We start from the raw sequence: 14,650 nt of genomic DNA, 5'->3' as shown, positions 1-14,650 counted from the left end.
CACGTAAAAAACTGTTTTGCATTCGTACTTTTTCTGTTCACAAATGTTAATAAACCATTTCAGATCACAAAACACATGTAGATTTTAATTTACAGACGTGACCCTCCACCCTCACGAAAATCTATATCCACAGGTTCAACTTGCAGAGTACAAACACGAACCATAAGTTGCAAGCACAAGTCATTGCTTACAAATACAAAATACTTTTGGAATTAATTTGACCCCATACTCCACTCATTGTAATTCAAAGGGGTATTTGTGTCCCTTGCTGACATAAGCACCTATAAGATTTAATGATGTTGTTTTTATGGAGTAATACCACTGCTTATTGTTTAGTAGCTGTGTGATGCTAGCTTTTGGCCTACCTAACACTATCTTAGCTAGCTAGCTCTTTATACGTACCTGTACACAAATTACAGATTTCTCAGTGAAAGTAAAGTTTGTTTTACTTAGTGGTCCATATTACAGTTGACTCAATATATACAGTCAGGTCCGTAAATATTTGGACATTGACAAAGTTATTGTTATTTTAGCTTTCTACCACAGCATATTGGAGTTGAAATTAAATAATGAATAGGAGCTCAAAGCGCAGACCTTCAGCTTTAATTTGAAGGTATTTACATCCAAATTGGGTGAATGGTGTAGGAATTACAGCATTTTTTATATGTGGTCCCCCACCTTTTTAAGGGACCAAAGGTAATTGGACAATTGGCTGCTCAGCTGTTCCATGGCCAGGTGTGTGTTATTACCTCATTATTTCATTTACAATTAAGCAGAAAAAATGTTTAGAATTGATTTCAAGTGTGGCATTTGCATTTGGAATCTGTTGCTGTTAACTCTCAATATGAAGTCCAAAGGGCTGTCACTGTCGGTGAAGCAAGCCATCATTAGGCTGAAAAAAAAAAAAAAAAAAGCCCATCAGAGAGATAGCAAAAACATTAGGTGTGGCCAAATCAACTATTTGGTACATTCTTAAAAAGAAAGAACGCACTAGTGAGCTCAGGAACACCAAAAGGTCCGGAAGACCACGGAAAACAACTGTGGTGGATGACAGAAGAATGCTTTCCCTGGTGAAGTAAAACCCCTTCACAACAGTTGACCAGATCAAGAACACCCTCCAGGAGGTAGGCGTATCTGTGTCAAAGTCAACAATTAAGAGAAGACTTCACCAGAGTAAATACAGAGGGTTTACCACAAGATGTAAACCATTGGTAAGCCTCAAAAACAGGAATACCAGATTAGAGTTTGCCAAAAAACATCTAAAAAAGCCTGTACGGTTCTGGAACAACATCCTATGGACAAATGAGACAAAGGTCAACTTGTACCAGAATGATGGGAAGAGAAGAATATGGAGAAGGGAAGGAACTGCTCATTATCCAAAGCATACCACCTCATCTATGAAGCACGGTGGAGGTAGTGTTATGTCGTGGGCATGTATGGCTGCCACTGGAACTGGTTCCCTTATATTTATTTATGATGTGACTGCTGACAAAGGCAGCAGGATGAATTCTGAAGTGTAGAGGGCTATATTATCTGCTCAGATTCAGCCAAATGCTTCAAAACTCATTGGACGCCACTTCACAGTGCAGATGGACAGTGATTTTATTTATGATTATATTAATTTGTCCAATTACTTTTGAGCCCCTAAAATTGGTGGGGGGGGGGGGGGGGGGGGGGCTATATATAAAAATGGTTGTAATTCCTACATTGTTCATACAATATTTTTGACAAAACCCTTAAATTAAAGCTGAAAGTCTACACTTAAATCACATCTTGATCGTTTCATTTCAAATCCATTGTGGTGGTGTACAGAGCCAAAATGATGAAAATTGTGTCACTGTCCAAATACTTATGGACCTGACTGTATATGAGTGTTTGCAGTCAGTGCATAGCTTGACTTAAAATAATGCAGCAAGTGAAAAGGAAAGGCCCAGACATTTGGCATTTCTTTGAAAAACAAGTCCAGATAAACAAATAATCAAACCAGCTATAATTGAAAATATTTATTTCAACATCAAGCTTTAAGAATATACTCTTTTCCAGTGACTAGCTATTTTTGGATTCCTGTGTGAACTGTTTGTTCTTATTCTGGTCTTTCGTTATATACAGTAGGAAAACAATTCACAGTTTATTGAAAATTCCCGGTGTTCAATCGATCAGTCATTGCATTTATATAGCACTTTTCTGAACTTTCAAACGCTCAAAGTGCTTTACAGTGATGAAGGGGAACTCACCTCACCCACCACCAATGTGTAGCACACACCTGTGTGATGCATGGCAGCCATTTTGCGCCAGAACGCTCACCACACATTAGCGACAGTGTTAAGGACCGAACAAGATTACACAGTAATGCACTCAAATGTGAGCAATAGAAAAACATAAATAAATAATACCAGCATATGTATAAATGCATAAAACACATTAAATGCAACAGGTTTTGACTTTTGCAGGTTTCCTTCAGACAAACCTAAAACTACTAAAACTGGAAACAGTTAAAATTAGGGATACACCAATAAATCAGCCAATGTTTGGTATCGGCTAATGAAAATAACAATTTGCACAAGCCATCAGCCGATTGTTTAAAAATGACTGAAGGTCAGGTCTGATTATGTCCTGTCAATCAAGAGGAAAAATGCTATTGCTTATTTGTAATCTAAGAGTTGATTTTCATTAACCTGTCAGATACAAAAGAATTGCATTTTTTTCCATATTCAGTGTATAAAACCTGAAAAGTAATGCCAGGTATGTCCCTACTTTTCCTTCCAATAGCAAAGCTTCAGAAATATATGACCCCAACAACTCCCTAGCACTTTAATTTAATTAATTTAATCTAATGCAAATTAATTTAATTTAATATATTTTATAGAATAAAATCTTCTTTTTCACTTACGTTTGTTGTTAAAGGTGCTTTGTTGTTTAGGTAACTCTGTTGCATTACTTTAACATTGTGTAATTAAAACAGCGTTTTTTAGAATGGTAAAATTTTAAATAGTAGATAATAAAATGCTTGGAAGCAGAACCACCAAACAATTGGTATTTGTTTTGATTTTGGCCAATGTTTTCCCTAAATAATCGGAATAGGTATCGGCCAGAAATTTTCATATTGGTGCAGTTAAAATACATTTCCTCTACTCTATGTTATCTGTAGGTAAGTATCTGGATAATTGTTTATTTGTATGTCTTTTTTTCTGTTGCATACATTTGAACATGTTTATTGTCAGAGGTGTCACGCGGGGGTTGCAGACCGCACTGGGTAAAATGACTAGCAATACATTTTTGGTGCAGTGTCTTGTGTAGCGACGGGTTCAAACAGCTAATCCCCCCCCCCCCCGCCCCCGTGACAACTTCCAACAGCCTTCCCCCCTACCCTACCCTTCACCGACCCTAGTGACACCACTGTTTTAAATTTAAGATTTAAAAAATGCTAATCCATTTGGCAACAATGGAACTAAACCTCCACCACATCTAGAGGGAAATTGCTCAGAACTTCACTACTAATTCATCAGTGCTTTGAAGTACCGCTATTGTTTGAAAAATATACCTTGACCAATAAGATAGGCTCCTAAATGTTACTAAAATGTAACCGTTTTGACACACCCACTAAGCTTACCTGAAAAGGAGAACATTCTGTGTAGCCAGGGCCACTTGTTGGGTCACTAGAGAAAATAATTGCAGCTTTCTCAGGACAACGGAAATAAATTTATTCTGAAGATGATGATTTATTGTATAATGTGGTTTTGGAAAGTGTTCACTTGGAGTAACGCACATTTAAAGACAGGACTGTGCATGCTGACATATGGTTTGTTTGTTTTGTTGCAGAAAAGCACATCATGTCAGAAAACAGCTCCTCAACTTAACCAACCAGTTAATTAACATTGAACAGGAAGTGACCACATCCCTCCAACATGTTTGCAAGGTAATTTTGTGTACATCTGTTCCAACAATTTTTCATTTGGAAGTGTTCTTGAGATGGAGTCCTCCCTGCCTCAGAACTTTTGTTGCTTTTGAAATTGCATTAATATCACAATGCAAGTATGACTCTCATTACTCTTTTCACTGGAAACAACACACAAAACATGATGTGTTTTAGTTTCGGTTTCTGCCAACATGTCAACAGCTCCACTCGCAACTGTGGCTACACTCATCACAGATCATCAGGTGACATATTGTGAAAACATACAGAAAATGGACCTTGGCATTTCTAATCACAATATTGTGAATCTGCCTTTTCCTGCTCCAACCACCTGCTCTCACCTGATCATAATCAGAAATCTGAAATCCATCCGCTATGACTCTGAAGACATTACCATGTCTCTTTCAGCCATGCTTAGTGAGTTTCCCTTCCTGGATAAAACATAATTTACCTACAATATTCTGATTAACGTGTAGGGGAAATGACTCCATTGCCTTTTACGGGGCACCACTTGTGTAGGGAATATATTCTCACATTGGGCACCACTTATGTAGGTGTATCGGTGTAACCACACAATTAAAAATCAGTCTCATAAAATTGCAGTTATCTAGAATATCTAACCATAAATTTGTAACTTCAATTAATAAACAGAATTACAAATATTAAAGATCAAATAATTAAATCAAATATTTAATAGATAACCTGAAGGATATAGTTCTTGGATAGACTATTTTGACTCAGATTCTCTTGTTTTGTTCAACATCAGCACAGACACAAGTTTAATTAAATAATTTATTTTGAAAAACGTATAAACAAAATCGCATACACAAACTAATCTAACTGAGGAGAACTATGCAAATATGGGAAGTAAGAGTGTGTGTGGGCGCCACGTCCCTTTGTCGCTGGACGAAAGGGGAAAGGGCAAACAGCATGCTGGCCACGCGCGTTGGTGTAGTGTATAGTGGGATCAGCGTGGCTGAATAACTTAGCGTAGTGTTGGGCAGAGAAAATTCCCTCCGTTGAATAACCAGGCACGACAAGGTGTATCATATAAGAAATAGGATTTATTTCTGCAGAAAGAGTCCGGGAGATACACACAACAAGGTGGATAAGGCCGAACTGAAGAAAGCAGGGGCAGTCCCTGCTTTTATAAGCAAAGAGTGTCTTAACAGTAAAACATAAAGTAAGGTTTAACAAAGGAAATGATTGGCTGTGTCCATTCTTATATCAAAATAAACGATTGGCTATGTCTAGTCTAACATGAGATACTACATAGGCACCTGGTGACCCGGTGGCCGCTTAGTCTAAACAGGCATTTAAATCAGAAATAAATGTATAGTCTTTGATCTATCAGTTGCTTTCAGAGTCCTGGGCAGCCTGGTGTCATAGCCGGTTCCTCCTTTATCAGGATGGTAGAGGGAGAGTGAGTTGGAAGGCCAAGACTCCCAGTTCAGGATGGAGGGGGGAGAATGAGGTGAAAGGCCAGTTTAGGTTTCTATAAAGGCATAAAAAGACAGAGAAGAACACGCACATGCATAGGTATACTTATAGGCTATATTCTTGTAGTCTATATTGCAAACTTGTTGTTGTCCTTGGGAGGTTCGTGGCCTGGAAACAGAGGGGCCCTGCTGCAAGGCTTAGGAATTTGGAGTGGCACTTAAGGTGGTACCATAATTTTAGTTATGCTAGAGAACACTTTCCTCCCTTCAGTAGCTATGAAGGAGTATCACTCCCGGTAGTGCTAGAGGGGGAAGCATAGCTTCAGCTCTTAAGCAATACGGTGGTTTAAGGTTTCATTTGGCGCTGGCGGAGGCAAAGGCCTTGCATTTGAACTACACAGGAACTACTTTTTGTTCGCAAAACCAGCACCAGGTGGCAAATGTGAGTATTGAAAACCATTTCTGACAGTTAACACTTCAACAGTGGGACTCACAAGCAAACTAGAACAGTGGCTTGTGTCAAATTACTGCTGCTCTTATTTTAACGGGAAAGGAGGGGAAAATGCATTTTAGTGACAAGCTCATGTACTCATGCTTGTTACCCTTAACATTTTTGTGTGTATTTGAGTGATATGTACGTGTATAAGTGGTTATTCAATTAACTTCGTGGTCCGACTGTGAAACTTAACAATTGCCTTGTCAGATAGTTTTGAGCACAGTCTAATGTCATCCATGTTAGTTTCACTCAGGCTATGGGGAGTCGGTATAAATGTAACGCGTCATAAATGTAACGGTCAAAAACTTTTTGTACACTACTGCTACAGTTGCCATTTAAAAATTATATATGTGCAATTTGTTGTGTAATTTGTTGTGTAAACTAGTTGTGTGACATATGATGTTAAGGGTCATGCCGGGGTTAAAGGCAAGGAAGTTACGGAGATCCATGTAAAAGACATGACAGACAGTTCAGTAAAGCGTAAGAACTTTATTAATCTTCGTAGCCGTGTTATCATTCCTTAACTAACTTAACCTCTTTGCGCACAGCCCCTAGTGGTGGGCACGCCCGCGTGCCTAGATTACTAAAGTCAAACATTCGGTGCTACTGCAACCAACGTGTGAGATGAAAACAGAAACGCGTTGTTTCAGTTTCATTAGTAGACGATACATGACAACTATGCCGAAAACGGAGCTTCGCAGCCCCACCATTGTCGCTCCGGTCGTTCATTTAACACGCACCCCCTCCCTGCAGTCTCATCTAAAAAACACCCCCCACCCTTGACATAATGGACAATATTGTCTATCCTGGCATTAATAAAAATATTCTTTCACCGCTAAAAAATCGTATTCCGTCATAGCAACAAGATAAACCCGACAATAGCCCTAAGATATGCCTATACAGCAGTGAAAATGCTGCTCATTGAATAACGAAATAAACGAGAAAAAGTTTTTAAAAATGATACCATGTCATTCTACAGTCAATATCTGGGACTAAATATTGAATAAATATAAAACCTAACTGTTGGTTTTATGTGTAGAGATGTCCCTTTTGAGACTGCGTGGTCATATATTGTCTTGGACAATCCATTTGGGAAATATAGGCGCATCTGTGACGCCTGGGTATCTTCCAAAATAGCTGTGCGTAACACCACACCTGTTGTTTACGGCGTCGTCGCCCTTTTTAGTACAGTCTGACTTGATTGACAATTCATTTATTCAGTAGGCGAGAGTATAAGCTTTCTAACGATGTATAACATGTCTAATTCTGCTTTTGGAATAGCGTTTTATAGGTCAGCGTAACAAAAAATATTCTTAGCATCACATTCACTTACGCATTCACTCTGTGAGCAGACAAATACGATGCACCTAATGAAACGTGTTCAAGGATATTTCGTAATTTCTTGGAAAATACTATTATTATTGAGGACTTCTGAACATAGCTAAGCCATATGTTTGCTGATAGACCTAGCTGACATCGTTTTCTGGAGCAAAACAGAAGCGAATAGAACAATATCATTGATACTGTCTCTGTCTCTATATACTGAACATAGAGGAGATTTCATCATTGCTATGTAAGTATTACCGTTCAAAATATTTCGGTTATATACGTTATTTTTTTAATTGAGTATCTTTAAATAGGTTAGTGGTGTTATATAATGTAAATATTTCACACTGTAATGTAAGCGTTAGATGGAAGTGTAATAGTTTTTGTGAAGCATGCAACAGTGATGACGTCAGAGCTGGAACACTGCCAAAACGTGGTGGACGGGTGAAAATTGTTTTCATGTTGTCTCATCCCCATACAAGAAAACATACGAGAGTACAGAGTATAGAAATACACACAAGTTAATTATTACACATTTAGGTACTGTACCGCATTGTGTGACAATATTTTTGCATTATTTTTTTAATCTGATAGCAATGTTTCATCTTAAACCCTCATATGGGGCTCATTTATATGCTTTATAATGGACAAAAAGCATTTTATTCAATTTTGGAGAGATTTTGGATATGTTTCTGGACACCTAGCTATTTTAGACCACTGTACTGACTGAAAGCTTGTAATTCCCATTTGGAAATTATGCAACAGTGATTTTCTTGAGTCAAAACAGTTGATTTGTAGTGAAATACATGGATATGTTATGATTTACAGCAATGCATAATTTAGACATTTTGGATAGATTTGGAGATGCTGGGTACACTGCTTAGTTTTTGCTTCATACATCTATAGTAGTTCTACATATCCACCCTTAGATTTTATGAAGTTGTGGTCAAGAAGTTTTTGACCTAGCACATGTATAGTTTAACCTCCTGCATATATTCAATCTCGCAGTATTTCATTGCGAACTTAAAAAGTGCAAATTTATTTTGGATTTTTTGTCAAAACAATTGCATTTGTAGCACTTTATTTCTTCCAAAATTATGAATATAAACTAATCTGTGTTAGTATTGTAAATTGTACAAATGTCTTGCTTCATTTAAGCCATTTTTCAAGTCTCTGTGGTGTTCACGTCTGGAGTTATAAAGCTTTAAATAGGGTACCCCCTAAATGGGCAAGGATTGGCAAAATTTGGCTTGTGCCTTAAGAGGTTAACATGGTGTCAGAAGTGGGATCAATACCACGCGAGTGAGTGCAGTCATCGGGAGTTTTTTTTGGTGGAGAGAGCAAACGTGAGAAGTGCTGTTTTTCAAAGTGTGACCTGCTAACACATAGCCAGCCAGCTAGTCCCAAGCGCCATGATGAGCACAGCAGGGAGAGGATCTGAGCAAGGCAACGAGCGGGCACCTGCAGCACCACAACCTCAACCTAACGTACCACCGACCGCCGCTTTCACTATCCAACCACCCGAACCATTTAACTTTGCAAAACCGCTGGAGTGGGAGAAATGGACGTTTTGAAAGATTCCGACTGGCTAGCAACCTCCATCTCTCGTCTGAAGCTAATCAGGTAAATACCCTAATCTACTGTGTGGGAGACGAGGCAGATGACATTTTGTGAGGACAAAATCTAACTGATGCCCTGAGACAGGAGTACAACTCTGTTAAAAGAGGCTTTTGATAAATACTTTGTCTCGAAGAAGAATGTTATTTATGAAAGGGCGAAATTTAACAGAAGAGTGCAGTTAGGAAACTGTGGATTTCATTCATTACTGCTTTGCATGCACTAGCCCAAAACTGTGACTATGGCCCACATCATGATGAACTGATTCGTGACAGATTGGTTGTAGGTCTGAGAGACACAGCTTTATCAGAGGAGATGCAATTGGACAAAGACCTAACTCTGCAGAAAGCTGTGACTATGGCAAGGCAATCGGAAGCTGTTAAGAGGCAGCAGTCAGACTTGGATGGATGCTCAAAGTGTCAAAAGCACTATGGAAGTTACATTACATTACAGGCATTTGGCAGACGCTACTATCCAGAGCGACGTACAACAAAGTGTAACCATAACCAGGAACAAGTGTGTCGAAAACTCTAGAGAGAAGTACCGTTCCAAGTGCAGGGAACAACCGCATAGTTCAACTTGGACCCTGTAGGTTAAACTGATTAACACTAACACAAACAAGAACAGCAACAACGCAGTCCATGCAAAAATACAAGCAGTAGTTACGACGAGTGCATTAACAAAGTCAGCTATGAAACAGCTACCTAGTTACAACCCTAAGCTTACAGTCAATTTAGAGATTACAGGGAGGTAGGGAGGGATGGGGAGAGGTGCAGCCTGAAGAGGTGAGTCAAGAAGTGGGTCAGGGTCTCAGCTGTTCTGACCTCCACGGGGATGTCATTCCACCATCGTGGGGCCAGAACAGACAGGAGACGTGATTAGGATCGGGAAGCACAGGTGCGAAGAGGGGGAGGTGCCAGGCGTCCTGAGGTAGTGGAAAGGAGGGGTCTGGCTGGCATGTAGGGCTTGAAGATCTTGTGGAGGTATGCTGGGGCTGACCCCTTGACTGCCTGGTATGCTAGGACCAATGTTTTAAATTCTGAATGAGTTGCAGGGGTCTGATGGCAGATGCCCGTAGTCCAGCCAGAAGAGAGTTGCAGTAGTCCAGGCGGGATAGTACCATTGCTTGGACCAGAAGCTGGGTTGAGTAGGTGGTGAGAAAGGGGCGGATTCTCCGGATGTTATACAGGAAAAATCTGCCCACCCAGCTTACCGCTACGATGTTCTTGGAGAGGGACAACCTGTTGTCCATCACCACTCCAAGATTCTTGGCACAGGGTGATGATGTCACTAAGGTGTCCCCTAGGGAAATGGAAAAATCAAGAAGGGGAGAGGTTAGAGCAGGAATAAAGATTAGCTCCGTCTTTTCCCGGGTTGAGCTTCAGGTGGTGATTGTCCATCCAGCTCTGGATGTCCCTCAGGCAAGCGGATATGCGGGCAGGGACCTGTGTGTCCGATGGGGAGAAGGAGAGAAAGAGTTGTGTGTCGTCGGCATAACAATGATAGGACAAGCCATAGGCAGAGATTACAGGGCCAAGGGATCTGGTGTATAAGGAGAAGAGAAGGGGATTGAGGACTGAGCCCTGGGGAACTCCAGTGGCGAGGGGACAGGGCGGCGATACTTTACCAACCCAGGCAACCTGGAAGGAATGATCGGAGAGGTAGGACTCAATCCAGTCAAGGACTGTGCCGCAGATCCCTGTTGCTGCCAGGGAGGACAGGAGGATGGAGTGCTCCACAGTGTCGAAAGGTCTAGTAGAATCAGGACAGAGGAGAGGGAGGCTGCTCGTGCGGCATAGAGTGACTCACTGACCGGGAGGAGTGCAGTCTCTGTCGAGTTGCCAGGCCTGAAGCCGGACTGGTAGGGGTCAAGCAGAGAAGAAAGCAGAGAGTTGATTAGATGCAGCTTGTTCAAGCGTTTTGGATAGAAAAGGAAGGAGAGATACCGGGCGGTAGTTCTGGATGACTGAGGGGTCTAGTGTGGGCTTCTTCAGCAGCAGGGTGATGTGGGCCCTCTTGAAGGATGAGGGGAAACATCCAGATGATAGGGAGGAGTTTACGAGGGAGGTGACAAATGGGAGGATGTCTGGTGTGATTGCCTGGAGGAGAGATGAGGGGATAGGGTCGAGAGCCCAGGTGGTAGGGCGGTGGGAGAGAAGGTGCTGGGAAACTTCAGAGTCTGTGAGGAGAGAAAATGTGGAGAAACGGGGTGGAGGGGAGCGGAGGGCGCAGAGGGGGCAAAGGAGCTGCGGATGTCTGCGATCTCGTCAAAGAATACTGCAAATTCATCTGCAGTGAAGGAAGACTGGGGTGGGGGAGGCGGCATGCTGAGGAGAGAGGAGAAAATACAGAACAGTTGAGGAGAGTTCGAGATGGAGTTATGAATTTTAGTTCGATAGAAATTTGCCTTAGTGGCAGTGACAGCCGAAGAAAACTCTGTGGAGAGACTGATAGGCTGAAAGGTTGGATGGGTCCCTGGATTTTCTCTACTTCCTCTCAGCAGCGCGGAGGCAGGGCCCTAGAGGTGCGTAGGATGTCAGATGGCCTAGGGACAAGAGGGCAGAGGGAGTCGAGTGCTGAGGAGAGAGATGAAGTTAGGGTGGAGGATGCAGATTTAGTGGGGAGCTTGGAGAATGATTGAAGAGGGGGGAGGGAAGCAGTAACTCTGGGAGCGAGAGAAGAGGGAAGAAGTTGATGCTGTAACTTTCAAAAAGTTGATGCTGTAACTTTCAAAAATAAAAAACAAAAGCTCAGAAAGCCAACGCCACGCGCACAGACCAAGCATGTGGGGCCAGAGGCAAAACTAGATCAGCCAGATCCATCAGCATGCCGTAAGTGCGGAAACACAGCTCATCCCAAATGGCAGCGTCCTGCCAAGAATGTAGTATCACACACGTGGGAAGAAGGGTCACTTCCAAAAAGTCTGCAGGTCAGCAAAAGTAGTTAATACAGTAGTCAATGCATACACTGAAGGTCTCTTCCTGGGGTCTATAGAGGCTGGAGCAGATCCATGGTCAGTGGATATAGTGATCCGGAACCAAAAAGTCAGGTTCAAGATTGATACTGGGGCCGATGTGTCAGTCATTCCACATCAGACCTATAAAAACATTATAAAATCAGACACTGTGTGTTCACTGACTCAGACTGAAAAACCACAATTCGGTCCAGGCGGAAGTCCCCTCACTGTCATTGGTGTGGATAAAGAATCGCTTAAGAAGGGCGACCGTGCACAGTTCAGGAAGACTTATATGTTGTCCATGATCTGTATACTCCTCTGCTGGGCAGGCCAGCTATAACTAAACTGGAGCTTGTAGCAAGACTGGATAGTATCGATACGCAAACTCTGAAAGAGACTTACCCCTCATTATGTACTGGTCTAGGTAGGGTGCAGCAACCATACACCATAAAACTCAAGCCAGAGGCAACACTATACTCCCTGTCAACGCCCAGAAGAGTCCCTGTACCCCTGCTAGGAAAAGTTAGAGAAGAGCTGGAGCGCATGGAACATCTTGGTGTAATATCCAGAGTGGAAGAGCCTACTGACTGGTGCGCGGGTATGGTGCCAGTGCCCAAGAAGAACAATGCAATACGAATCTGCGTAGACCTCACTAAACTGAATGAGGTGGTGTGTAGAGAGAAATTCATTCTACCCTCGGTGGAGCAGACGTTAGGAATGTTAGCTGGAGCACGGGTGTTCAGCAAGCTCGATGCTTCTGACAGTTGCCTCTGTCAGAGGAATCTGCTAAATACACTACCTATATTACACCATTTGGACGCTATTACTTCAATAGGCTACCATTTGGGATTACGTCTGCGCCTGAGCATTTCCAGCACCGTATGTCACTCGTCCTTGATGATGTGCTCATATGGGGCATGTCACAGGAAGAGCATGAGATTCATTCAGAGAATGAATGGGGGCCAGTTGCGTATGCCTCTAGATCGTTGACAGAGACTAAGCATCGATATGCACAAGTCGAAACCGGAGCCCTTGGCTTGACATGGGGATGTGAAAGGTTTAAAGACCTCATTGGACAGCATTTTAAGCTCGAGACGGACCACAAACCTCTGGTGAGTCTGTTGGGGGTTCAAGCTCTGTCTGAACTACCTCCACGGATCCAGAGATTCCGTATGAGATTTATGACATACTCCTACACAATCCACCATGTTCCCGTTAAGGCATTGCTTACAGCTGATACACTGACACGTGTACCTGTAAACAATAGCGACACAGCCAGCAGGGTAGCCAAAAACCTAATGGAAGATACAAATATCTATGTAGATAATATCATGAGTAACTTACCTGCCAGTCCAGCTTACCTTGCAGAACTCAGAGAATAGCTCAAAGCCGACATTACCTGCTCACAACTCATGACTATGTGCCAAACTGGATGGCCAGATTACAGTACTTTGAGTGGAGTTCTCAGACAGTACTGGCGAGAGAGAGCAGTACTTACGGTGCAGGATGGACTCCTACTCAAAGGCTCCAGACTGGTCATACCCTCAATGCGCAACGCAATGCGAAACAGTGTCCTGGAAAAAGTGCACAAGGGACATCAGGGAGTAGTGAAATGTAGGGAGCGTGCCAGAGAAACAGTTTGGTGGCCAGGGTTGAGTGGACAGTTGAATGAGCTTGTTTTGCACTGCAGAACCTGTATCAAAGAACGAACCAATCCTGCGCACTCATGCCATGTGAGTTGCCCGAAAGGCCTTGGCGAAAACTTGGTGCTGACATTTTCACATTAGACCATAGTAACTATCAGCTAGTTGTAGACTATTACTCACAGTTTGGAAATAGCAAAACTCACCCCCACACGATCGGAAGATGTAGTGGTGCACCTCAAATAAATTTTGGCCATGGCATTCCAGAAATCCTTGTTTTGGATAACGGACCTCAGTTTTCATCAAGTAGCTTTACTCAGTTTTCAGAGGACTATGGATTTAAGCGTGTGTCACTGAGGCATCATGTCCAAACAGTGAAAAATATGCTCAAGAAAGCAAAAGACCCTTACCTGTCACTGCTTGCCTATAGAGCAACACCACTAGCCAATGGCTCAGCCCTGCACAGCTACTGATGGGACGTAGACTCAGGACAATGGTTCCTCAGCTTCCTTCAATGCTGTTTCCAGAGCTCCCCAACAGAGGAGAGATAGCTTCAAAGGAAAGGGAAAAGAAACAAAAGGATGCTGCAGTGTTCAACGAAAGACACCGCGCACGTGACCTGAGCCCACTCCCACCAGGAACAGATGTGTGGATGGCCAATGCAAAAGCAGAAGGGACTGTTCTGTCATCCCATGCTGCTCCAAGTTCTTATTTAGTGGAAAGACCACATGGAGTAGTGCGTAGGAACAGAAAACACCTCATACCTATGCAAAACAATGGAGACGACACGTCAACAGTTAGTCAGACAGGTGAAACTTCAGAGGTTCCTGTGCAACAACACCCACCCCTGCAGCAGGCTCCTCCAAAGCCACACTTGTCGTCTGATTATCACTCACTGTCTCCCACCAGAACCAGGAGTGGCAGAGAAACAGTCAAACCCCAGAGACTGGACTTATAGAGCTGAAAGAAGAGCTTGACAGTTGTAATGTAATAGTCAGAAACATGGTTTAGTGAACAGAAACTGAAAGAGTAATTTTGAGTTGTGTGGGTTTCCTGAGTTTAAGTACATGTAGGTTACAATATTTTGTTAATTATATCTTTCAGATATTTCTGACAAAGGGGGATGTTGTGTAAACTAGTTGTGTGACGTATGACGTTAAGGGTCATGCCGGGGTTAAAGTGTGACGCACAAGGAAGTTACGGAGATCCATGTAGAAGACGTGTGAAGTAAAGCGTAAAAACTTTATTTATTCTTTGTAG

At 42.3% G+C, this 14,650-nt stretch overlaps 1 protein-coding gene across 5 annotated transcripts in view; it reads left to right on the top strand.

The window, feature by feature from the left end:
- tbk1 (TANK-binding kinase 1) overlaps positions 1-14,650 on the top strand; it is a 251,835-nt gene that overhangs the window by 205,326 nt on the left and 31,859 nt on the right. For all 5 annotated transcript variants that reach the window (XM_064341969.1, XM_064341968.1, XM_064341971.1 and 2 more), the window contains one exon: positions 3,820-3,916. In XM_064341969.1, coding sequence (XP_064198039.1) covers positions 3,820-3,916 — 97 coding nt within the window. The remainder of the gene's footprint in view (positions 1-3,819; positions 3,917-14,650) is intronic.

The sequence above is a fragment of the Anguilla rostrata genome, chromosome 7 (assembly GCF_018555375.3).
Source record: "Anguilla rostrata isolate EN2019 chromosome 7, ASM1855537v3, whole genome shotgun sequence".
Classification (NCBI taxonomy): domain Eukaryota; kingdom Metazoa; phylum Chordata; class Actinopteri; order Anguilliformes; family Anguillidae; genus Anguilla; species Anguilla rostrata.
The sequence above is the reverse complement of the archived record's forward strand: the minus strand, read 5'-3'. Positions and strand labels throughout refer to the sequence as shown.